This window comes from Eurytemora carolleeae, unplaced genomic scaffold (assembly GCF_000591075.1).
Source record: "Eurytemora carolleeae unplaced genomic scaffold, Eaff_2.0 scaffold1043, whole genome shotgun sequence".
NCBI classification, from domain to species: domain Eukaryota; kingdom Metazoa; phylum Arthropoda; class Copepoda; order Calanoida; family Temoridae; genus Eurytemora; species Eurytemora carolleeae.
Genome location: NW_019396984.1, coordinates 63,630 through 87,080, shown reverse-complemented (window position 1 = coordinate 87,080; position 23,451 = coordinate 63,630). Strand labels below are relative to the sequence as shown.

The 23,451-nt window shown below is 34.4% G+C and overlaps 3 protein-coding genes across 6 annotated transcripts; all 3 read right to left on the bottom strand.

The window, feature by feature from the left end:
* Nucleotides 1-328: 328 nt before the first annotated feature.
* Nucleotides 329-9,061, bottom strand: LOC111710789 (uncharacterized). 4 transcript variants are annotated; one of them, XM_023484924.1, is made up of 4 exons: nt 8,652-9,061; nt 7,222-7,405; nt 1,699-3,245; nt 329-1,330 (listed from the first exon to the last, which is right to left on the bottom strand). In XM_023484924.1, exons 2-4 carry the CDS (start codon nt 7,382-7,384, stop codon nt 1,097-1,099), a joined length of 1,944 nt encoding a protein of 647 aa, XP_023340692.1. In that variant the 5' UTR covers nt 7,385-7,405; nt 8,652-9,061; the 3' UTR covers nt 329-1,096. The 4 variants fall into 4 exon arrangements, with proteins under 4 accessions (XP_023340692.1, XP_023340693.1, XP_023340695.1 ...); XM_023484925.1 differs by having other exon boundaries at nt 1,699-3,272; nt 7,249-7,405; XM_023484927.1 differs by lacking the exons at nt 7,222-7,405; nt 8,652-9,061 and adding an exon at nt 4,322-5,135 and having other exon boundaries at nt 1,699-3,330.
* Nucleotides 9,062-9,722: 661 nt separating this feature from the next.
* Nucleotides 9,723-15,780, bottom strand: LOC111710790 (glycine-rich cell wall structural protein 1.0-like). The gene is made up of 10 exons (XM_023484928.1): nt 15,710-15,780; nt 14,591-14,849; nt 14,113-14,446; nt 13,658-13,696; nt 12,768-12,872; nt 12,232-12,317; nt 11,942-12,000; nt 11,179-11,265; nt 10,372-10,421; nt 9,723-10,091 (listed from the first exon to the last, which is right to left on the bottom strand). The coding sequence occupies exons 1-9, from the start codon at nt 15,718-15,720 to the stop codon at nt 10,388-10,390; spliced, it is 1,014 nt and encodes a 337-aa protein (XP_023340696.1). The 5' UTR covers nt 15,721-15,780; the 3' UTR covers nt 9,723-10,091; nt 10,372-10,387.
* A 539-nt stretch (nt 15,781-16,319) lies between these two features.
* Nucleotides 16,320-20,256, bottom strand: LOC111710783 (heterogeneous nuclear ribonucleoprotein H2). The gene is made up of 6 exons (XM_023484915.1): nt 20,237-20,256; nt 20,044-20,151; nt 18,868-18,950; nt 18,567-18,624; nt 16,949-17,040; nt 16,320-16,469 (listed from the first exon to the last, which is right to left on the bottom strand). Exons 2-6 carry the CDS (start codon nt 20,144-20,146, stop codon nt 16,320-16,322), a joined length of 486 nt encoding a protein of 161 aa, XP_023340683.1. The 5' UTR covers nt 20,147-20,151; nt 20,237-20,256.
* Between the last annotated feature and the right edge of the window lie 3,195 nt (nt 20,257-23,451).

The window sequence follows — 23,451 nt, the reverse complement described above, 5'->3', positions numbered from 1 at the left end:
AATTGATGTTGCCCCATCATGTTAATAGCTGAACAATTCCTGTGGATCTAGGTATTGTTTCTAGGGAAAATGCTAAAATTCCCAAAACGGGCACAATCCGTACAATTTGAAAAAAAAATCCGTACAATCAATCCGTACAATTTTAGGGTTACAAAAAAAAACATCCGTACAATCCGTACATTTTGGCCACCCTGCACTTTAGTAACTTATAATTAAGTTGACAAACTACTAAGATGTATTAAGATACAGTTAATCTACCCAAAAATCATTCACTTACTTGAAATTTGCTGACTAAATTGTCAGATCGTTGCCAACATTTTAATCAATCTTCTGAAAAATCAGTAACTTAAAGACAATACAAAGACATAAGTGATACATGGAAGAGAGAGAATATTGGAAAAATTTACAAGTAAAGTAATTTTTTGGCTTTTATCATGTGGAGAAAAAAAAAAAACAACAAGAGAATTTCAAGTTTTAGCCAAAATAAAAATTTTTTTCACAGCCTTTTAAACTTGAGATATATTTTAGTATTGCAGCAGGAACAGTCTGTAAGGCCACTGATTTTGATTCAAGTCAGTAATATCCCATTCCAACAATATTTCAGAATTTGTCAGTAAGCTCAATCATTTTCAGGTCTGATAGTTTTATGGCACAAACTGTCTAAAAGGACACACATTTCCTGGCATAACTAATTATGAAGAAAGACTCAGTTTTAAGAATTTTAAGTTTTACATTAAAAAGAAAATATTTTTAAATTAACAAAAAGTTGACAAATGTTAACAGAGTAGGCATATTTTAATATTTCCACATTAAGAGTCAGCAAGCTCAGAAATTTTCAGGACTTACATCCTTGTTTTTTATAACTAAGATAAAATTCAATTTACGAAATTTAATTCAACAAAAAATGTTCAAGGTAAACATTAAAAATGTATAAATCCTGAATGAACAGGAGACATTTATAAACATTTTAGTACAGTTGGGTTATATTGTACAGTAAGGTACATTGTACAGCCAATAATTTTCAAACTTACTAATTTTGTTTAGGTTTTAGTTATTGAGATCAATTCTAATAAAGCAATTGTTACATGAGATTATATTAACCCTCCTCTGTATACTGTCCTGGGCGCAGGAAACACATTTTCTTGTGAAACTTCCCTTCTAGCTTATAGCACTTAGGGCTGCAGTAACGGCGTAGCTTGCACCCAACACATCGCTTGAAGGTAAAGTCCCAGTCTAGCTGAACACAAGGGAAGTATCCACACTTGAGCACATACTTCTCTTCAGTAATGACAGTAAACTCTTTCGGCAAAGGCGTTGAATCTCTAATATCCTTTATTCAAGGGTATATATTTTGTTTTATTATATTCCCCCCCCCTTAATAAATCCTCAGTACATAATAATCCCCAATCAGCACCGAAGAGTGGACTCGCCATTTCGTGGAACATTATTTCATTTTAAGAAATTATGTTATTTTCTCACATTCAATGTAAATTGGAGACTTCTCTTTCAAAAAAACAGACATTGTACTTAAAATCAAATCAGACTTATATATTAAAAAATTAAATTTATTGAATCAGTGATTCCAGATTGGCGGATGGTCACTTCAAATAAGAAGTTGAATCAGCAATGGGTAGTTCAGTCTATCAAATCGTTAAATCCAGTTCCTGAACTTGTTAAACTTTAATAATATACCCTTGCCTTATAAATCAGATCAACCGTCTGTTTACCCAGGATTTCCAAGAGGGCAGAGTAAACAGACCCGTAGTAATGAACAATTGGCCAGTATATGTTGGGATCCTTGGCCAGCTGTAGTGGGTGTAGATCCATGGGTTCCAGTGCCAGGACACGGATGGTGAAAATAACCTCATGTTTACTGTAGTTCCTAAAGTTGTCCTGCCTCTTCAATCCAGACTCTAAACTGTAGATAACGCCATATAGTTCTGTAACCAGGGTTTCATCTCGACTCATCATATAATCTTTCCTGTAGACACTGAATATTCTTTGCTTAGCAAGGTAATTGCACTCAGGACATGCATTTCCTAATGATATTTTGTTATGTTCACAGAGATATTCCGGCTGGTTCATACTTAGCCGTTCAAAATACTCATCATCTGATGTTGCAACCACATCCATTCTTAATCCTAGGTTAATTCCAGGCTTTCCAGGTTCTTGTTTGAAAACAGAATTCTCTACTCTACCCAATAGTACCCAGCCTGGTGTTCTTTGCAATTGCTCAGAGTTTAACAATAACATTCTAAAATGGTTGGAACAGGATTTTAGTTGCAACAAATACTTGGCCAAGAGTGGGAATTCCAGCGCCTCTCTGACAATTCTAGATTTAGAGGAATCCAGGGATTTCAACTTGAATAGAATTAATCCGGATGATCCAACATAACAATCGCCAGATATTCTGAATGTATCAAGGTCCAAGAAGCAAATCCGGTTGAGAAACTTGAGCGATGTTTTAAAACAAACACTGCTGAGCATTAAGTTATCTTTAACTTCTCTTTTGTGGTTAGGGTTCATATATAAAGCCCTACCAATTGCAGCAAATGCTTCAACAGAGCCGTTTTCAGCAGCTATCTTATAGTATTTGATTGCTTTCCTATCACTAAAAGGTCGACTTTTCTCAAACGGGGGACGAAGTGCAAGTTGACATATATCCCGATCACACACAAATCTTAGCTCATATGTTAAACCAATAATCAGAGCTGCTTTCCAATCCCCTCTTTCAGCCATCTTTTTCATCTCTGACCTTGACACATCTGCTTGAGAACTAATATACTCCTTCACCATTTGTAGAGTTTCAAGATTGTAAAATTGTTTGATCCAGGAATAGAAAGAGAGTAAAGAATCTGAGGTGAGATTATTAACAATTCTTGTATGTTTATTACATTTCATGTCTTTGATATAATCCTTGCACTGTAGACTGCAGTACCAATGAGTTCCACATTTGCAAACCAGTGCATGTTTGGTGTAGGATATACTGTAGGAACATGCAATACACCAAGTGTAGGTCTCTTTCCATTCTAATGTGTAGCTGTGTAATGTGTCTTCAGACTTATCCTTACAATGGGACGGGGAAGTATTCTCTTTCTCGAATGTTTTTTCGCTTAAGGACGGCGAAGCTTTCTTTATACCGGACGGGACGGAAACAAACATATTCTTCAAATTAGATTGGATATCTGAGGACTCTTTCTTCTCTTTTCCATCTGAGTCCGCTGTTGTACTCTCAGTTCTAGGTGAGGCAGAAACAAACATATTCCTCAAATTTTTGCTGAGATCGGATTGTTCTTTGGTCTTCCACATATTCGACACTTTATCTCTTCACTAGAAAAATAACATGATTATTGTTCAACAGAAGAAATGTGATGAAAAGTCAATAAAAATTTTTATCCAATCAATGTTAGAAAAAATATTGAATGGGTGTCTTATCTTTGTGAGAAACAATTATTTTCTGAAAGCGAAACAGTGCTTAGGATCTTGTTAAAAAAAAATCAGTAACTCTTTATAAAAAAATATTCATGACTGGACCTGGATCCTGATCCTTTTTTTTTGGCGGATCCGGATCCAGGTCAAGAACATTTCTATAAGTTTCGGAAATGCATCGATCAAAATGAAATGAATCCTAAGCGGCAAGCACGGGGAAAAAGTGTCCATAAATTCACAAGTCTAATTTTAATGATAATCCATTTCTTCAAGATTTGACTTTTTTAACACATTCAATTTTTTTTCTCGCTTTTTAAAGTTAAAGGTATTGAAGCATTCAACGATTATGAAGTTTTTAGTAATTGCTTATTAGCTTTTTTGTTTTGAGGGCAACTAGTTAATTTTTTAGCATGTTTTAGGTAATATTCTGCCCCCTGGAATGTGGACATATTCTTAAAGATCTGGGAAACAAAAATGTTCTGGATTTAGATACCCTACGTCTGGGACCGGGGGATTTTCAAAGGGGAGGTGGGTGGAAGAAGGATTAGAAATGGGCCAAGTGTTAGTTTTGGAACTAATATCCCCTGTGATATAAGAAAAAAAAAATACACTTCTTTACCTTTACATAAATGCAAGCAAATTTAACATGAAACTTTTTCTCCAAAATAGGAAAAAATTATCTTTAAGTGTTATAAAACATTTAAATCATTTAGGGTCCAAGCAGGTTCTTACTTTTAAGGCCAAAAGAGACATAAATATTAGAGATCAAGTTAAAAATGGTAACATTATGCAATGAGCATAGATTTTAGCACTTTAGTAACTTATAATTAAGTTAACAAACTACTAAGATGTATTTAGATACAGTTAATCTACCCAAAAATCATTCACTTACTTGAAATTTGCTGGCTAAATTGTCAGATCGTGGCCAACATTTTTATCAATCTTCTGAAAAATCAGTAACTTAAAAACAATTCTAAGACATAAGTGATACATGGAAGAGAAAGAATATTGGAAAAATTTACAAGTAATTTTTTGGCTTTTATCATGTGGAGAAAAAAAAAACAATCAGAGAATTTCAAGTTTTAGCCAAAATAATTTTTTTTTCACAGCCTATTAACTAGTAAACTTGAGATTTATTATAGTATTGCAGCAGGAACAGTCTGTAAGGCCACTTATTTTGATTCAAAATAGTTATATCCCATTCCAACAATATTTCAGCATTTGTCAATAAGCTCAATCATTTTCAGGTCTGATAGTTTTATGGCACAAACTGTCTAAAAGGACACACATTTCCTGGCATAAATAATTATGAAGAAATACTCAGATTTAAGAATTTTAAGTTTTACATTGAAAAGAAAATGTTTTTAAGTTAACAAAAAGTTGACAAATGTTAACAGAGTAGGCATATTTTAATATTTCCACATTAACAGTTAGCAAGCTCAGAAATTATCAGGACTTACATCCTTGTTTTTTATAACTAAGATAACATTCAATTTACCAATTTTAATTCAACAAAAAATTTTCAAGGTAAACATTAAAAATGTATAAACCCTGAATGAACAGGAGACACTTTATAAACATTTTAGTACAAGGGTTATATTGTACAGTAAGGTACATTGTACAGCCAGTAATTTTCAAACTTACTAATTTTGTTTAGGTTTTAGTTATTGAGATCAATTTTAATAAAGCAATTGTTACATGAGATTGCATTAGCCCTCATCTGTATACTGTCCTGGGCGGATGAAACACATTTTCTTGTGAAACTTTTTGTCTAGCTTGTAGCACTTAGGACTACAGTAACGGCGTATCTTGCACCCAACACATCGCTTGAAGGTAAAGTCCCAGTCTAGCTGAACACAAGGGAAGTATCCACACTTGAGCACATACTTCTCTTCAGTAATGACAGTAAACTCTTTCGGCAAAGGCGTTGAATCTCTTATATCCTTTATTCAAGGGTATATATTTTGTTTAATTATATTCCCCCCTTAATGCATCCTCACTCCTCAGTGCATAATAATCCCCAATCAGCACTGAAGAGTGGACTTGCATTTTGTGGAACATTATTTTATTTTAAGAAATTATGTTATTTTCTCACATTCAATGTAAATTGGAGACTTCTCTTTCAAAAAGCTATCAGACATTGTACATAGTACTTACAAATAAAATCAGACTAAAATATTAAAAATATAAACAGGGATTGAATTTTTTGAATCATTGATTCCAGATTTGCGGATGTTAACACCACAAATTAGAAGTTGATTCAGCAATGGGTAGTTCAGCCTATCAAATCGTTAAATCCAGTTCCTGAACTTGTTAAACTTTATTAATATACCCTTGCCTTATAAATCAGATCAACCGTCTGTTTACCCAGGATTTCCAAGAGGGCAGAATAAACAGACCCGTAGTAATGAACAATTGGCCAGTATATGTTGGGATCCTTGGCCAGCTGTAGTGGGTGTAGATCCATGGGTTCCTGTGCCAGAAAACGGATGGTAAAAATAACCTCATGTTTACCGTAGTTCCTAAAGTTTTCCTGCCTCTTCAATCCAGACTCCAAACTGTAGATAACGCCATATAAATCTGTAACCAGGGTTTCATCTCGACTCATCATATAATCCTTCCTGTAGACACTGAATATTCGTTGCTTAGCAAGGTAATTGCACTCAGGACATGCATTTCCTAATGATATTTTGTCATGTTCACAGAGATATTCCGGCTGGTTCATACTTAGCCGTTCAAAATACTCATCATCTGATGTTGCAACCACATCCATTCTTAATCCTAGCTTAATTCCAGGCTTTCCAGATTCTTGTTTGAAAACAGAATTCTCAACTCTACCAAATAGTGAATAGGCTTGTGTTTCTTGCAATTGCTCAGAGTTTAACAATAACATTCTAAAATGTTTGGAACAGGATTTTAGTTGCAACAAATACTTGGCCAAGAGTGGGAATTCCAGTGCCTCTCTGACAATTCTAAATTTAGAGGGATCCAGGGATTTCAACTTGAATAGAATTAATCCTGATGTTCCGACAAAACAATGTGTATCGCCAGGTCTTTCGAATCTATCAAGCTCCAAGAAGCAAATCCGGTTGAGAAACTTGAGAGATGTTTTAAAACAAACACTGCTGAGCATTAAGTTATCTTTAGCTTCTCTGCTGTGGTTAGGATATAAAACCCTACCAATTGCAGCAAAAGCTTCAACTGAGCCCTTTTCAGCAGCTATCTTGTAGTATTTAATTGCTTTCCTAAAACTGAAAGGTGGACTTTTCTCAAACGGTGGTTGAAGCGCAAGTTGACATTTTTCCCAATTACACACAAATCTTAGCTCATATGTTAAACCAATAATCAGAGCTGCTTTCCAATCCCCTCCTTCAGCCATCTTTTTCATCTCTGACCTTGACACATCTGCTTGAGAACTAATATACTCCTTCACCATTTGTAGAGTTTCAAGATTGTAAAGTTGTTTGATCAAGGTATAGAAAGAGAGTAAAGAATCTGAGGTGAGAATATTATCAATGCTTGTATGTTCATCACATTCCCTGTCTCTTTCTCTGATATAATCCTTGCACTGTTGACTGCAGTACCAATGAGTTCCACATTTGCAAATCAGTGCATGTTTGGTGTAGGATATACTGTAGGAACATGCAATACACAAAGTGTAGGTCTCTTTCCTTTCTAATGTGTAGCTGTGTAATGTGTCTTTAGACTTTTCCTTACAATGGGACGGAGATGTATTCTCTTTCTCGAATGTTTTTTCGCTTAAGGACGGCGAAGCTTTCTTTATACCGGACGGGACGGAAACAAACATCTCCCTCAAATTAGATTGGATATCTGAGGACTCGTTCTTCTCTTTTCCATCTGAGTCCGATGTTATACTCTCAGTTCTAGGTGGGGCGGAAACAAACATCTTCCTCAAATTTTTGCTGAGATCTGATTGTTCTTTGGTCTTCGACATATTCGACACTTTATCTCTTCACTAGAAAAATAACATGATTATTGTTCAACAGAAAAAATGTGATGAAAAGTCAATAAAAAACTTTTTAACTTTTATCCAATCAATGTTAAAAAATATTGAATGGGTGTCTTATGTTTGTGAGAAACAATTATTTTCTGAAAGAGAACCAGTGCTTAGGATCTTTTGTTAAAAAAAAATCAGTAACTCGTTAAAAAAAAATATTCACGACTGGAGCTGGATCCCAATCCAATTTTATTTGGCGGATCCGGGTCAAGAACATTTCTACAAGTTTCGGATATGCATCGATCAAAATAAAATGGATCCTAAGTTTAAGTATTGAAGCATTCAACGATTATGAAGTTTTTAGTAATTGCTTATTAGCTTTATTGTTTTGAGGGAAACTAGTTAATTTTTAGCATGTTTTAGTTAATATTCAGCCCCGTGGACTGTGGACATATTCTTAAAGATCCGGGAAACTAAAATGTTGCAGATTTAGATACCCTACGTCTGGGACCTGGGGGGGATTTTCAAATGGGAGGGGGTCTGATTAGACCTTGGTAAAATGCAGAAGCATTTAAGTTTACTTTTCATCCATATTTGTATTTAAAAAAAAAAAATTTAAGTTTACAATACTGAAACCAAGATTTTTCCTCTTAACGCCTATTGCATGTTAAACTCTCACCTTAATGGGACTTGATTAACCAAGTAACTTAATTAAGTTGACAGCACTTGTTATAAACGTTTGTATACAATAAATACACTCATAAAACAAAACCTACTTCAGATATATCAGAAATCAGTTGGATTTTTAAATAAAAAATACAAAAATTAAGCCAGTTGGAGTAGCTAAAAAAATGTACACGAGTAAGAGTCAGTTTCAGACCATATATCCTTTAACAGAGAAAATTGTGCAAGAAAAAATAACAACCTTTGACAAAGACATTTTCTCATTATCTTTGTTAGAAAATTAAATTGATAGAGTTTCTGAAATAAGAAGAAAAAAAAATACTTCTTTACTTTCACATAAATGCAAGCAAATTTAACATGAAACTTTTTCTCCAAAATAGGAAAAAATTATCAAAACATTTAAATCATTTAGGGTCCAATCAGGTTATTTCTTTTAAGGCCAAAAGAGACATGAATATTGGAGATCAAGTAAAGAATGGTAACATTATGCAATGAGCATAGATTATGGCACTAAAGTAACTTTAAAAACTACTAAGATGTATTTAGATATAGTTAATCTACCCAAAAATACTTCACTTACTTGAAATTTGCTGGCTAAATTTTCAGATCGTTGCCAACATTTTAATCAATCTTCTGAAAAATCAGTAACTTAAAGACAATACAAAGACATAAGTGATGCATTGAAGAAAAGAATATTGGAAAAATTTACAAGTAATTTTTTGGCTTTTATCATGAAGAGAAAAAAAAACAATCAGAGAATTTCAAGTTTTAGCCAAAATAAAATTTTTTTTCACAGCCTATTAAACTAGTAAACTTGAGATTTATTATAGTATTGCAGCAGGAACAGTCTGTAAGGCCACTTATTTTAATTCAAGTTAGTAATATCCCATTCCAACAATATTTCAGCATTTGTCAGTAAGCTCAATCATTTTCAGGTCTGATAGTTTTATGGCACAAACTGTCTGAAAGGACACACATTTCCTGGCATAATTGGATATCTGAGGACTCGTTCTTCTCTTTTCCATCTAAGTCCGATGTTATACTCTCAGTTCTAGGTGGGGCGGAAACAAACATCTTCCTCAAATTTTTGCTGAGATCTGATTGTTCTTTGGTCTTTGACATATTCGACACTTTATCTCTTCACTAGAAAAATAACATGATTATTGTTCAACAGAAAAAATGTGATGAAAAATCAATAAAAAACTTATTTACTTTTCAATGGACTGTGGACATATTCTTTAAGATCCAGGAAACCAAAATGCTGCAGATTTAGATACCCGACGTCTAGGACCTGGGGGGGATTTTCAAAGGGGAGTGGGTCTGATTAGACCTTGGTAAAAATGCAAAAGCATTTGAGTTTGCCTTTCATCCATATTGTAATTTTAAAAAAACTATTGAAGTTTACAATACTGAAACCAAGATTTTTCCTCTTGAATATTTTAACTCTCAACTTAATGGGACTTAATTTACCAAGTAACTTAATTAATCAAGTAACTTAATTAACCAAGTAACTTAATTAACCAAGTAACTTAATTAAGTTGACAGCGCTTGATCTAAACGTTTGTATACAATATATACACTCATAAAAACAAAACCTACTTCAGATATATCACGAAGTTCTCAGACCATTCTCCAACATTTTACTTAACAGTCTGAAAAATCGGCAACTTAAAGACAATACAGCAACGTACATAATATATTGATGAGAGAAAATAACGTTGGTACAATTACAGGTATATCAGTTTGGGTTTATTTTCCTTATCATATCAGTGTACAAATTATTGGGTTCAGATTATTCGACATTTTATTCGAATTAATCTGTCCAGAGAAAATAACTACAAAAAGAAAATCAGTCGAAAGATTTAACAAATAATACTTTGAAATTTTGTAATTCTTGAGAAGTTGTAGAAGGTGAGTTGAGGCCAATTGTACAGCTGATTTTGGTGAATGTACACTGTGCAGTACACAAGGGATACCCGCGTACATGCTTAAATGATCTGTACAACATCAGGTCGGATATCTAAAATAAGTTATTATTATTATTATTAATACGACTATTTCAAAAATGAAAACTTGTGCATTTTTATAATATTCCTTGAAGCGATATGTTTGAGAAAAAAGAAAAAAAAATTCCAGGGGTGAATATTTTTAAAAATCTTTGGTAAATAAAATTTAAAAAATTTATTTTCTCCTAAAAATTACATTTTCCCCGAATTCAGCGAATAAAATTTTTAAAGACTGAGGAGGGAGATTTTTAATAAGAAAAATATACACCCCTGATTTTTTTATTTCGAACAAACCTGATTTTTATAATATTTAGACCGGACCCTCCAGGAAAAGTTCAACATATCTAAAAAAATATTATTTTTAATAGCCTTGATAAGTTTTCCTGGGACGAAGTTTAATGAACTTAATTTCTTCCGTTAAATTGGTTTTCCGTGTGTAAAACTGTCTTTCCGTTCGTAAAAATTTCGTTCCATTCGTAGAACTGTTTTTCCATTCGTAAAAATATCTTTCCATTCGTAAATCTGTCCTTCCATTCGTAAAACTGTCCTTCCATTCGTACTGTCCTTCCATTCGTACTGTCCTTCCATTCGTAAAACTGTCCTTCCATTCGTAAAACTGTCTTTCCATTCGATAAACTGTTTTGCTAAAATGTCTTTCCGTTCGTGTAACTGTGTTTCAGTTCGTTTAATTGTCTTTCTGTCCGCTAAACCGTCTTTCTGTCCACTAAACCGTATTTCGGAATGTAACTGTCTTTCCATTCGCTAAACTGTCTTTCCGTTCGTAAAAGTATCTTTCTATCCGTCCTTTCGTATTTATGTCTGTTAACCCGTCTTTCAATCTGTCCTTCAACTGCTATTGACTATTTATCTAATATCTATCGACCTGTTTATTGATTCTATGTTCTATCCGATAACCCGTATTTCTGCTATTTATGTATCATCCCTTACAATAAAATCGACATTACTATCAGTCAAGTCTTTCTATCATTATATCTATCTATCTATAGGCCTATATATAGATTCTGATGTATCTCTCTGTTGTTTTCATCTGATGTATCAATCTGATGTATCTCTCTGTCAAGTACATCAATATAAGCTCACCTAGAGCCCATGTTGGATTTGTGTTTTGACATTGCAGCCTTGGCCTCAGCTAGAGATGAGAACATAACCTCAGCAGTACCACTAGGTCTAAAGTTATAATACAATTATATAGAGAACTAAGTATATATATTGGGCGGGGTGTATATTTTCTCGAAAAATCATTCCCCCCTCTTTAAAAATTATTTATTCCCCAAGATAATGTTTTTTTTTCAGGTTTTATTAGATTAGCTGAATTGGGAAAAATTAATGATATTTTGGGGGTAAAAAGAAAAATTACCTAAATTTTTCATTAAAAAAATACACCCCTGAAAGTGGGGCAATTATCAGCTACAGCCGCGACAATTATCAATTACAGCCGGGACGATTATCAGCTACAGCCGGGACAATTATCAGCTACAGCTGGGATAACTATCAGCTACAGCGGGGATAATTAAGTGGAAAAGTCATCAGTTACTGCCGGAACATAAAAATGGGAAAGTCACTATTTACAGCCGGGACAATAAAATAAGAAAATCATCAGTTACAGCCAGGACAATAAAGTAGGAAAATTATTAGTTACAGCCGATTCAATAAAATAAGAAAATTATTAGTTACAGCCGGGACAATAAAATAAGAAAATTATTAGTTACAGCCGGGACAATAAAGTAGGAACGCCCGAATTTTACTTAAGAATGTTAAGATGAAAGTATCGTATAAAAAAGGTTACGATCTAGGCGAGAGGAAGAACTAGTCAGGAGACTAAAAGAAAATAGAACCAGTTTACCTGCCGTCAGGTCCATACTGTATCTCGGCATCAATCACCTTCGCTTTGTCGGAAAAGAACTGAAAAAATAATCGGTTTAAAAAAACGGATTTTTTTTGTTCCAAAACAAATTGTTTGATATTTCTCGGGAGTCACAGTTAGTTCTTGCTTTATAATGAAACATTAAGAAACCTTAAGTCACGGGCACGCGCAAAAAATATGTTTAACATGTAAATTCTAAGTTGCATTGACCTGAAGTGTCAGATATGAAAAAAAAAATTCCGATTCTTTTTATTTCTGAACAAGCTTACCGTGCTAATATCGTCCAGTGTGGTGGAGAACGGAATTCCGCGCATTTTCACCAAATAGTTCTCACTGAACCCCTGGTAACCGGGCACTAGAAATATTATAAATTTATTTAAAATTAAGTAAATTAATTATCAAAGAGACCGCCCGTCAACGATTTCTGTTGGATTTCTTATTATTTGAAATTTTCCTCTAAATAAAGTTAAAATTCAAATAAAAAGTAAATTATGCGTGGTTTATATTTTAAACCAAACCAAACCAAAATATTTGTCTCAATCATACATATAGAAAATAACACATCTTAAAAAATAGTTATGAAACTCATCCATTACTTTCTAAAACGATCCAGCCCATATTTGTTGTGGGACCTCCCTTGATCCCATGGAAGGCTTATAGATGGTCGGAATTCAAAAAATTTAGATTAGTTAAAATCCAACGAAAATAAAATCAAAAAATCGTGTTTTATTTTCGTTATTGTTTCATAATGTTAAATGAATGCGCAGATAGAGCAACATATACAAGTTATTAAGAATGTTCTAACCTCCCCCCATACTCGGAGCGAATGAGTCCTGGCTGTAAGCATCAAACCCTCCCCGTCCGCCTGCTCCTCCGATAGGTCCTGCTCCTACCCCGGCTCCATATCCACCTAAACAACATTATTTTACTACTAGCTAGAGCATTTTATGCCAGGGAGAGGGATAAAAAATATCGAACCGCTTAGTGCGCGCTTAAAACTCATTTACCCCCCCCCCCCCCACCCTGGGAAATATCGTAAGCTAGCCGCCCCAGTGTGTTTTTTTTTCGAAATAACCGATTTTTAGCGTGTGTTACCCCCGGTGAACTCGAGAGGGTTCTCTCAAACAAGTTCAACCAAATTGGTCTAGTCGTTTGACCAGCAGTAGCTATCACATAAACATATATATATGAGCGAAGAGCTTTATTATATAGATTTAAGTGATGTAAAAACCTGGAAATAACCTTTTAAAAGCCAAACCATAAATAATGAAAAAATAAATGAACTGCTAATTTTTGTTCCTTTTAACAGTGCGCAGTTGCTTTCCACTAAATCTCTTTTTCCAGATTTCAGAGACAAGGAACATCATAAAAATGTGAAATATTCCTTGAATAATTAGAAAAATACTGATTTTTACATCAGGGAATGGGGTATAATTATTTAACATAATATTCTATTTAAATTCTCACATTCTGATCTTCATTACAGCAATGCGATATTTAAATGTAAAGAATTGCTTCCCAAAATTGTTAAAATAATTAGTGCTGAGAAAAGGGCCAACAGGGGTGGATAATTTCCTGAAAAATCCACCTCTTTTGAGAATCATTTGCTACCCCAATAAGTTGGGGGGGGGGAGGGTAATTTATAAAATATAAACCACCTGAGAATTAATTATTATGATTTATTTAAAATATTACCAAGTGAAGGGAGTGAACCACCACCAGATGCGGCTCCAACTACATCAAAAGCAATTATCATTGATTAAAGAATAAATAAAAAGAATCCAGAATTAAACTAGAAAGGAATTTCGTTATAATTTCAGCAACCATCCTCCGTTTTATGAGGGGCATGTCTGATTCACAGCGGTCCATTTAAACCTTTTATGCGATCAATTATGTGGAAGATATTGTCGTGTAAATTCTATCAATTTCCTACTTAGTTTTAGAAGCAGAAATCCGCTCATCACCATATAAGAGAAAACACAACATAGAAATAATTAAAATGATAAGTAACTAAAATATTCATAAATCATGCCAAAGCTTTTCATCGTACCATTGTAAATCGGACATGCGCATTTTTTTAATTGAGTCACTTGCAAACAAAACGTCCACAGTCACTTTACAGGTATTAATTAAACAAAGAAAAATAGTACCTCCTGCGCCATAACCAGAGGCAGATCCATTACTACCGTATCCGCCTCCAGCCCCTCCTCCCATTCCGCTACCGCCACCTAGCCCACCTCCGCCACTCATTCCGTATCCATTTCCAGCCGATTCGTAACCATAACCGCCGCCCATTCCAGCTCCGTAACCGCTTTCGCCGTACCCTGCTCCATATCCGCCAGCTCCGTAACCTCCTCCACCTCCTCCATAGCCTCCCCCTGCACCGCCCCCGAATCCTCCGCTGAATGAACCGCCGAAGCTTCTACTGGCTCCACCTCCGAAACCACGACCTCCGCCCAATCCTCTCATACCGGACATTCCGCCCTGATCAAATACATCATTTCAAATTATATTGAAATCTAAATTATTTTATTTATAAAAAAATCCCTCCATCTTCAATGCATGCTTACAGGGAGTAAAAATACTATTTAAAAAGATAATTATGATAAAATAAATAATCTAAATTACCCGTCCGAACCCCATTCCCATGGGTGGGATCCCTCCTCCCATCCCGTCACCATACCCATCCATACCGCCCCCCATCCCGCCGCGGGCAAATGGCATGGGACGGTCATAAGGTCCTGGTCTAGGACCTCCGAAGCCCCTAGCTGCCCCCCTCCTGGGAGCACCTCCCCCCCGGCCAAAGGAAAAGTCTGAGTCTTCCCCCTTCCGCCCTCGAGCCTCCATGTTGGCTTCTTGTTGAGTAGATTTAAAGACCTCAATATACCTGGGGCAAATATAAGTATTAATCACAATAAATAGCAAATCCTTGAAATTAAGAAATTAAATTTACAGTTGAAAAAAATCTGGAAGGATACAAATACACTTTGGATTCGTAACTGTTATTTATCTGTATTCATTCAAAATAATTGAGCAGCATACTAAAGCACTCAAACGTTTACAAAAACCCAACTGTATATTCTAAAAAATTCTAAAAACACTCCCTGTAGGGCCCGCCCCACCTTCTGTCCCGCCCTGTACCCAATTAATTCACCATATTTATCGATATGAGCTATGCATATTTATAAAGGGACTGTGGGAGAAATTTTCAGTGACCCTCCAATTATAAAGTGGTAGATCTAATTCACAAGGGTTTCCTCAGAAGCTGTGTATAATTAAACCCGAAAAAGATATCCATGTTTTCAATCATTATTTTCAATTGTTCATGTATTTGTGACAAAGACATGTCTGCGACTGCATCAAATTAGTGTCAGAATAAATCACTGTTTAAGCTAAGAAAATGAGGTATGTTTTCTAATACTATGTAACTAGAGGGTCACTTGAAATTATACGACAGTCCCTTTAATGTTGAGTTTTAAAGAGATCACAGGACGAATGTTCCCAAACTGGTTTTACTTTGGTATCAATTAGGTGAGTGACAGGTTTTCTCAAATATTCTTAATAACAACATTTAGAGATTCTAATTGAGATCCGTTCCGTGTATCTCTTTTAAATTCATTGAACTCCATCTTTATATCATGAAGTTATAAGCAAAACATTTTTAAGCTGTCCTGGAATTTTTTAAATCTAAATTTTTCGCATTATTTTAAGTGAATTTTTTTTCAAATTTTTTTTTTTAAATTCTACCTGTGTCCCATATTCTTGTTATTTTTCTCTAAAGCTTTCTCGACATCTTCTTCGTTATAAAAGCAAACATAGGCCTAAAACCAGCGTATCAAGATTAACGTATAATAATGGACCTTCAATTTGATTAAAAGTAAATAAAAGTTTTATGTAATTTTTTGGAAGATTTTCATCATTTTTGACATTCAAATCACATCCTCCCCCTTTACTTAAAAATTTGACAAAAAAAATAAACTACGTGAATACTTTTTTTAAAAAAAGATGACTTTTTCAAAGTAAATATATGAATATCGAAGATATGTGTTATTTTGTAATCAGTGGCTCAAATATAAGACGCGGTTCAATCATAGTTGGTTCCACTTGAATTTTTTATTTAGAGTTTCGAGATTTGGGCCGGCGCTCAATTGGAACCGGTTTCCGTAGAATCAGAGACGCAGTTTAAATTCTTTAAAATTACAACTATCCAAGCACCCAAAATGTTCTTGGACCGAATTTAAATAATTTAAGCTACGTCGTTGAACCAACCGTAGACACAAGGCAGTTCAAATTGATTAAATGAACATTTTCTGAAGATTACCCAACCATTTAATCCTTTTTTCACTTATTCATCGTTTTAAGTTTTATTAATTAGCCAGTAAACAGTGGAGATTTGTGTTTTAAATGCAAAAAGAACGTATGTACCTTCGAAAAACCTTCTAACTTCCTCTCTACCAGCCTCAAACGGAAGACCACGCAGCCTCACAACGTTTTCACTAGTAGCCTCCTAAACAAACAAAATACTTATTCAAGAAAAAAGTTTCCATGCTGTAGGAAACAGATGTGAATTCTTTCTAAACTCAAATTGATTAATAATGAGCTTTCATGAAAAGTGTAACAAATCTATAACAGGAGTCACATATCTTTAATCGATTAGAGTTCAAATGCAAATTGTAGATTGCCGGGCCTACTTAAAGATTTTTCGCTCTTTAAATATCTGTTAAAGTTCAAAAAGTTCAAAAAATTGATTTGAGGGATCAGGAGACACAAAGTTCAAATTAAGCAAATAGAAACTATAAGAAACGCCTTGAATTGGATGGAGGAACTGCACAATTTAGTGATGCAAAATAACCATTTAGTTGATAATGGGCCCAGAATTATAACATATCACTCCGTGAGAGCATTATCGTAACACCAAATATTGTAATACTAAAAAGAAAGAAAGAAAAAAGACGACAATCAGAATATTTAGAAAAATTAACTTACAAATTCTCCCTCCTGTTCCGGAATCTCCCTCCCTTCCTTGTTCACGTTCTTCTGAATCATCCATTCCATCTCACTCCAACGAGCCTCAAACACTAAAATATATCAGGATTATGCAATGTTTAGGATCCGAAGGTGCTGCAACATGTCGGGTCCAAGGAGTATGGAATATACTGGACGAGAGGTCGACCCGGTTCGCCTCACCAGATGATTATACATGCTAAACAGAACGGTACTCCGTGTGGAAAAGATACTAGTAAAGGTCGTCTTTTTTAAATGTGGGTTTTCAGTATACAACACAAACTCTGGCAAAAAAAAAATCAGGGTTAAACATACAATGCTTAGGATCTGGATCTGGTTGAACTGCAACACGTCGGGTTCATGTTTATGCAGATCAAATCCTGATCCAAATGCTGACTAAAACCACTTAATATCTATTCATAGTAAATGTCTCAAACATTTCTAAATATAAGAACGATCTATTTTAAGGGGATGCACTATTCAGTTTTCAGGGAGGAATATATATTTCCAACAAAATATATACTCCTTGTTCCATGGGAAACTTTAATAAACGGTTCCCTTAAAACCTTTATCTGATCAGTATTGTGGAAGATGTTGTCGTTTTTTAAGGTTTCAAAGCCTTTTCAGTTTTCAACATTGATTATTTCCTGAATGTTTTCTTGAAGTAGAAATGCGCAAGTCACTTGTTATTTTTCAAAAATTGTTGACAATGATATCCAATTCATGCTTAATACAAAGATTTATTAAGGGTACAACTGTAAATCGGGCATTGTCCTGTTTGCATGGATATCCCTGTACATTACGCTTACAGTCACTTTAAACTTAACTCTTAAATCTTTATATCAGTAATGTTGATGTTTAGAATATATTTCAATTTAGCGAATGTCATTTTATTCTTTGGCTGTAAGTCTAGAAATGGATTTTGACAGTTTATTCCTTTTTGATCAATAATGTAGTTTCTCATAATTTTTACGTCGTTTCCGATGCAAGTAATCTGCAGAATATTAGAAATTTAAAATCAGTAATGAAAATAATCCGTTTTCAGAGCCGGCGATTTTAAAAATTCAAAAAAAATACGACTCGGGTCTAAACTGTTGTTTTGAGCCTTATTTACGGCTCGGGCTTTCGGATTTAAGTTGCATCTAATTTTCAACAGAGTTTAGTTCATAAAACCGGTTTAACTTTGTATTAAGCGGATATTCATAGTTGGAATTGGCGCATTCCGGGTTTTGATGAGAAGAAGACCCAACATTGAGCCTTATTCTTCACTTAAACCAACCAAGGTCGGTTTTATTTTCATTGGGCTTAACTCCTTATGTCGAGCCTAAGCTCTCGTCAGAGTTGGGTCGAAGATTGGGTCTTAAAGTCGGGTTTAAGGAATTACGGCTCGAGCCGAAGTTTTTAAATCGCGGGCTCTGAACAAACAATCTGATAGGCAGGTTATATCAATGAAGTGTTATTTGGAGGAATAATGTTTACAATTCCTTTATCCGTTAAATCATATTTTAAAGAAGCGTGTCACTATTGTTCATAAATAAATAGATGCCAGCACAAGCACCTCCTTGATAACGACTAAGATGTAATAATGACATAAAACTACCTTCGATATAACGTTTTCCCATGTTCTTGTTGTTCAGTTTCATCGCTTCTTTTACATCCTGAAAAAAAAAAAAAAATTATTGTTTCGAGCCCAAGGAGACTCGATACCAACCATAACCGGCTAAAAATCCAAATTAAAAGCCAAGACAGCAACATCGTTACTTGTAAAGGATGAAACTAAAGACGACCTAAAACTAAAGAAATATGACGATCTCAAGGTTAAATTAAGTCTTCTGTCATGCATATATTTTTTGTCTAATAAAGAATGAAGTTTACAGTAATGAAATGTGTATTTTAAATACCTTGAGTGAAACCATTTCAATGTAGGCGTCCCCAGACGGTCTTCCTTCACGGTTCTTGGTGAAGTGAATTCCAGCTTTATCATCTAATTATTAAAAATGGTTCGTATTGATTTCTTTAAATGTTTATTATTTAAGTTTGTTATATTTGTTTCCGCGGAACGCAAATTTACGTTAAGTTTTAATTCGCTGAAAATAACTGAATATGTTGGTTAAACGATAAAAGGAAAAGTATTACATGTCACATTTATCAATTATAAACCCCAAATCGTTAAAAGAACTAACCCCCCTCCCCAAGGGGAATGATAATTCTGTAAATAATGTACATTTGGTCAATTAACATTTCGTCAACCTTACATTTCGTCAACCTTACATTTGGTCAATTGCTACATTTGGTCAACTGTTACCAAACGTCAACTGGTACATTTCATCCCAATACATTTGGTCAACTGATACAAACACATATAAAATTGGTCAATTTTGATTCACAGAGTGTCTACATGTTACATGTATTTAGATATCACCTAAGGTACAATTGTACAAATAAAACTAACAGATAACAGCCGTCACAGTAGTTTAGTCTCTTCTAAGACCAAACATGAAATCTTTGGATGCAGATAGCTCGAGTATAGTGTTGTTCCATGACTACACTCCCTTGTTTGTGGGGTTAATTCGTGTTCTCAATATTATGAGGAGAATGAGGATCTATCAAAATATACATTTTCCTGTTGGACACGATGAAATTAGCCCGAGTATCTTTCTATTATTAAAGGTTAGATTAAGTTAAGACAATTTCTGGGCCAAGCGCTGCGGCTAGGATTGGCTATGGGACCGAGCGCCGCAGTTATGACAGACTAGGGGCCAGGCCGGGCGCTGCGGCCATGTACAAAATTGATAGGAGGGGGAGGGGGGGTGCAAAAATCGTTTTCAGGAAATTACCCTGCGATGTTTGAGTGCCAATATCCACGGATTTGTTATGCATGATAATCAAGCTGGGATTGAGAATCACGATTTCAAATATGAAAGTTGACCAAATTTTAACCCATTGTCACAAGTGACGATATGTATTAATTGACGAAATTTGTAAATTGCCCAAGCGTATGTAATTGACGAAATGTAAGGTTGTCCAAGTGTTAATTGACGTAATGTATCCACTCCCTGAATATTTTATAAATTAACCTTTAATTGAACAATTACAAAAGAACTCCATTACTTCATCTTCTGAAACGGACCACGGGAGGCCCCGGACACGGATAACAAAATGCTCAGAGCTATCAGACATTTTATCTGAAATATGTTTAATAATCAGAGCGGATCAAGTTAACAATATCATTTTAACTTATTATTATTAAGTAGAAATGTCCATTATTACTTGAATTGCCCACAATTAAGCTGCCGGCGTGAGTGAGCTAGGGCCAGTGAACATAATTGTTTGAATGCGCATGGCGCGGATGGAATGCCGGGAATAGTTTTCAAAACATGATTCAGAAAGATAAGACGACAGAAAAAGCGCTTAATAAGAAGGTTTTATTTCTTACGATGGTGTATTTTTCGACCTACGCAATTTGCAAATCCACTATACTCCACCTCTGACCTACGCCAGATCCACTATACTACTAATTATCCCACATACTAGCACGTGGTTTACCAGGTGCTATATGGATTTGTGTCCGGCCCTCTAGCCTGTTCTAATCGCAGCGCTCGGCTAAGAAATTGTTTTAATTTTAAAGTATACCTAACCTTCAAATAATACAGAGCGTCCCATATCATATTAGATTATCTCCAATCTTTAACATCAAAATAAACCCTTAATACTAGAAAAACTTATAATTTTCCGCAAGAAAATTCTTATATAAGCCTTGTTATTTTTCAAAATGATTCATTCTAATGAAATTTTCTAACTAGCCCCGAAAATCGTAATTTAGACCCGTTCTCGGTCTAATATGATGTGGGACACCCTGTACGAAAATAAACAGCTGGCGTAGGTCCGACATTGCAGTAGGTCGGAAAGTCAGAAGTTCAGGAGGGGGACGTTGCATATATGACGATGTAACATTACACATTAGAGGCCTTAGAAGTCAAACCTTATAGAAATCCAACGTATGGACCCGCTACTTATAGCAACATGGCGTATTTTCCGGGAGAAAATTTTTTATATTTTTGAAAAATTAAATTATCAGTGTAAAGTAAATATAATTTTCATAAAATCCTTTTTTTAAATGGTAAAACGAAATTTTATGAAATCATATTAGCATTACTGGAGAAATTTTTTTATGCTTTTAAGAATTTTTTCCAAACCTAAAATGTACGATTAAACTATTTTGCTCCTTTAATGTCTAGGTTATGTTAAAAAAATAGAAATTATGATAATGATAATGATAAGCTATAATATTTTACAAACACGTTTAATTTTTCAAAAATATAAAAAAAAATTCTCCCGGAAAATACGCCATGTTGCTATACGTAGCGGGTCCATATGTTGGATTTCTATAAGGTTTGACGCCGTAACATTACCCATACAGGGTTACCCATGATGGTTTGGTAAACTCGTTAGTCTAAAAAAATCTTTCTTTCAGTAAAAAAAACTATCGTTTTTTTTTAAGTTTATTAGAAAAATTGTTTGTTCAGTAGCAAATTTGATTTTTTTTCAAAATATTTAATTCGTTCAAACATTAAAGGTTGGAACAACCATTTTGAATTGTTTTTCTTATTTGTTGAAAAAAAAAACTTTTTTATTTTGTACTGTCCAGGTCATTCGTCCATAGTTCGATGTTTTCTGATCGACAATTTATCGTTCTCAAAAAATTTTGTTCTTTCTCAAAATTTCGTTCGTTGACAAAAACGATGTCCATCTCTAGGTTTATCTTCTAAGTATCGAATTCATTAAATCTTATTCATGAAACCAAAATAGAACAATTCTGAATAAAACATACTTTCGAAATTTACACAAAGAGCATCAAAATAAGAAATATATCTACAAGTCTCCAGATTTCACCATTTAAAAATATCAAAAGATTGAAATACATCTCTATATTTATCTATATAATAAAACGAGACATGTATGTATATGTATTTTCCCTGTAGCCGGCCAGACGGCTGGACCGAATGGACTGAAATTGTCTATGGACACTCATTTGGGTACCCGTGACAAAGGCTAAAAAAAACGATTTTTTTCTTCAAATTATAAAAAAGATTTTTAAATATCTACAAAAAATAAGTTAATTGTCAGCAGCAACAAATATATAGATATCTAGCTGTCACTGTCAGCCAATAGAAATATCTAGAACTCTAGTTTTCAGCCAATAGAAATATTTCCAGAAATCTAGTTTTCAGCCGCTAGAAATATCTAGAAATCTAGCTGTCAGCACTCAGCGCCTGGAAATATCCAGAAATCTGTATTTACTGCAGCTAGAAATATATAGAATATTGTTGTCAGCAGCTACAAGCATCTAGAAATCTAGTTTTATCACTTGTAAGCAACTAGAAATATCTAGAAGTCTACTTGCCAGCAGCTATAAATATCTAGAAATCTAGTTGTCAGCAGCTAGAAAAATCTTGCAATCTAGTTGTCAGTGGCTGGACATATCTAGAAATCTAGTTGTCAGCCGCTAGAAATATCTTGAAATCTATTTGTAAGCACCTAGAATTATCAAGAAATATATTTGTCAGCCGCTCGAAATATCTAAAAATCTAGTTGTCAGTAGCTAGAAAAATCTATAAATCTAGCTGTTAGTTGCTGGACACATCTAGAAATCTAGCTGTCAGTAGTTAGAAATAGCAAGAAATCTTGTTGTCAGCAGCTAGAAATATCTAGAAATCTAGTTGTCAAAAGCTAGAAATATCTAGAAATCAAGCTGTTACCCCCTGGAAATATCTAGAAATCTACTTGTCAGCTGCTAGAAATACCTAAAATGTAGTTGTCAGCAGCTAGAAATATCTTAAAAATCTAGTTAGCTATCTAATTGTCAGCACCTAAAAGTATCTAGAAATGAAGTTGTCAACACCTAAAATATCTCAAAATCTAGTTGTCAGCAGCTAAAAATATCTAGAAATCAAATTGTCAGCAGCTGGAAATATCCAAGAATCTAGTTTTCAGCAGCTGTCAGTTGCTAGAAATATCTAGAAATCTAGTTGTCAACAACTAGAAATATCTAGAAATCTAGTAATAAGAAGCTAGAATTATCTAGAAATCAATTTGTCATCACCCGGAAATATATAGAAATCGTGTTGTCAGAAGCCAGGAATATCTTGAAATCTAGAAGTCTAATTGTCAGCCGAAATGTCGAAATCTAGTTATTCAATTGTCGGCACCTTGAAAAATCCAGTTGTCAAAACCTATGAATAGCTAGAAATCCACTTGTCAGCACCTAGAAATATCTATAACTAGGGTTGTCAGCACCTAGAACTATTCAGAAATCTATCTGTCAGCAGCTAGAAATATCCAGACATCCAGTGCTGAACACTTAGAAATATCTAGAAATCTATTTGTCAGCAGCTAGCAATATCTAGAAATCTAGTTGTCAGCACCTAGAAATATCCAGAAATCTAGTTGTAAAAAGCTAGAAATAGCTAGAAATCCAGTTGTCA

Excerpts from the sequence above, each read along its gene's own strand:
- LOC111710789 (XM_023484924.1), bottom strand. The coding sequence starts at position 7,384 with ATGTCGAAGACCAAAGAACAATCAGATCTCAGCAAAAATTTGAGGAAG. Across the intron at positions 3,246-7,221 it reads GGAGATGTTTGTTTCCGTCC|CACCTAGAACTGAGAGTACA; the intron begins CGTCCGGTATAA and ends TTGTTTCTGCCT. Across the intron at positions 1,331-1,698 it reads CGGTTGATCTGATTTATAAG|GATATTAGAGATTCAACGCC; the intron begins GCAAGGGTATAT and ends CCTTGAATAAAG.
- LOC111710790 (XM_023484928.1), bottom strand. Across the intron at positions 11,266-11,941 it reads CAGTATGGACCTGACGGCAG|ACCTAGTGGTACTGCTGAGG; the intron begins GTAAACTGGTTC and ends TTATAACTTTAG. Across the intron at positions 10,422-11,178 it reads AAATCCAACATGGGCTCTAG|ATATGTTGAACTTTTCCTGG; the intron begins GTGAGCTTATAT and ends ATATTTTTTTAG.
- LOC111710783 (XM_023484915.1), bottom strand. The coding sequence starts at position 20,146 with ATGTCTGATAGCTCTGAGCATTTTGTTATCCGTGTCCGGGGCCTCCCG. Across the intron at positions 18,625-18,867 it reads TTGAAATGGTTTCACTCAAG|GATGTAAAAGAAGCGATGAA; the intron begins GTATTTAAAATA and ends TTTTTTTTTCAG. Across the intron at positions 17,041-18,566 it reads GGGAAAACGTTATATCGAAG|TGTTTGAGGCTCGTTGGAGT; the intron begins GTAGTTTTATGT and ends GATATATTTTAG.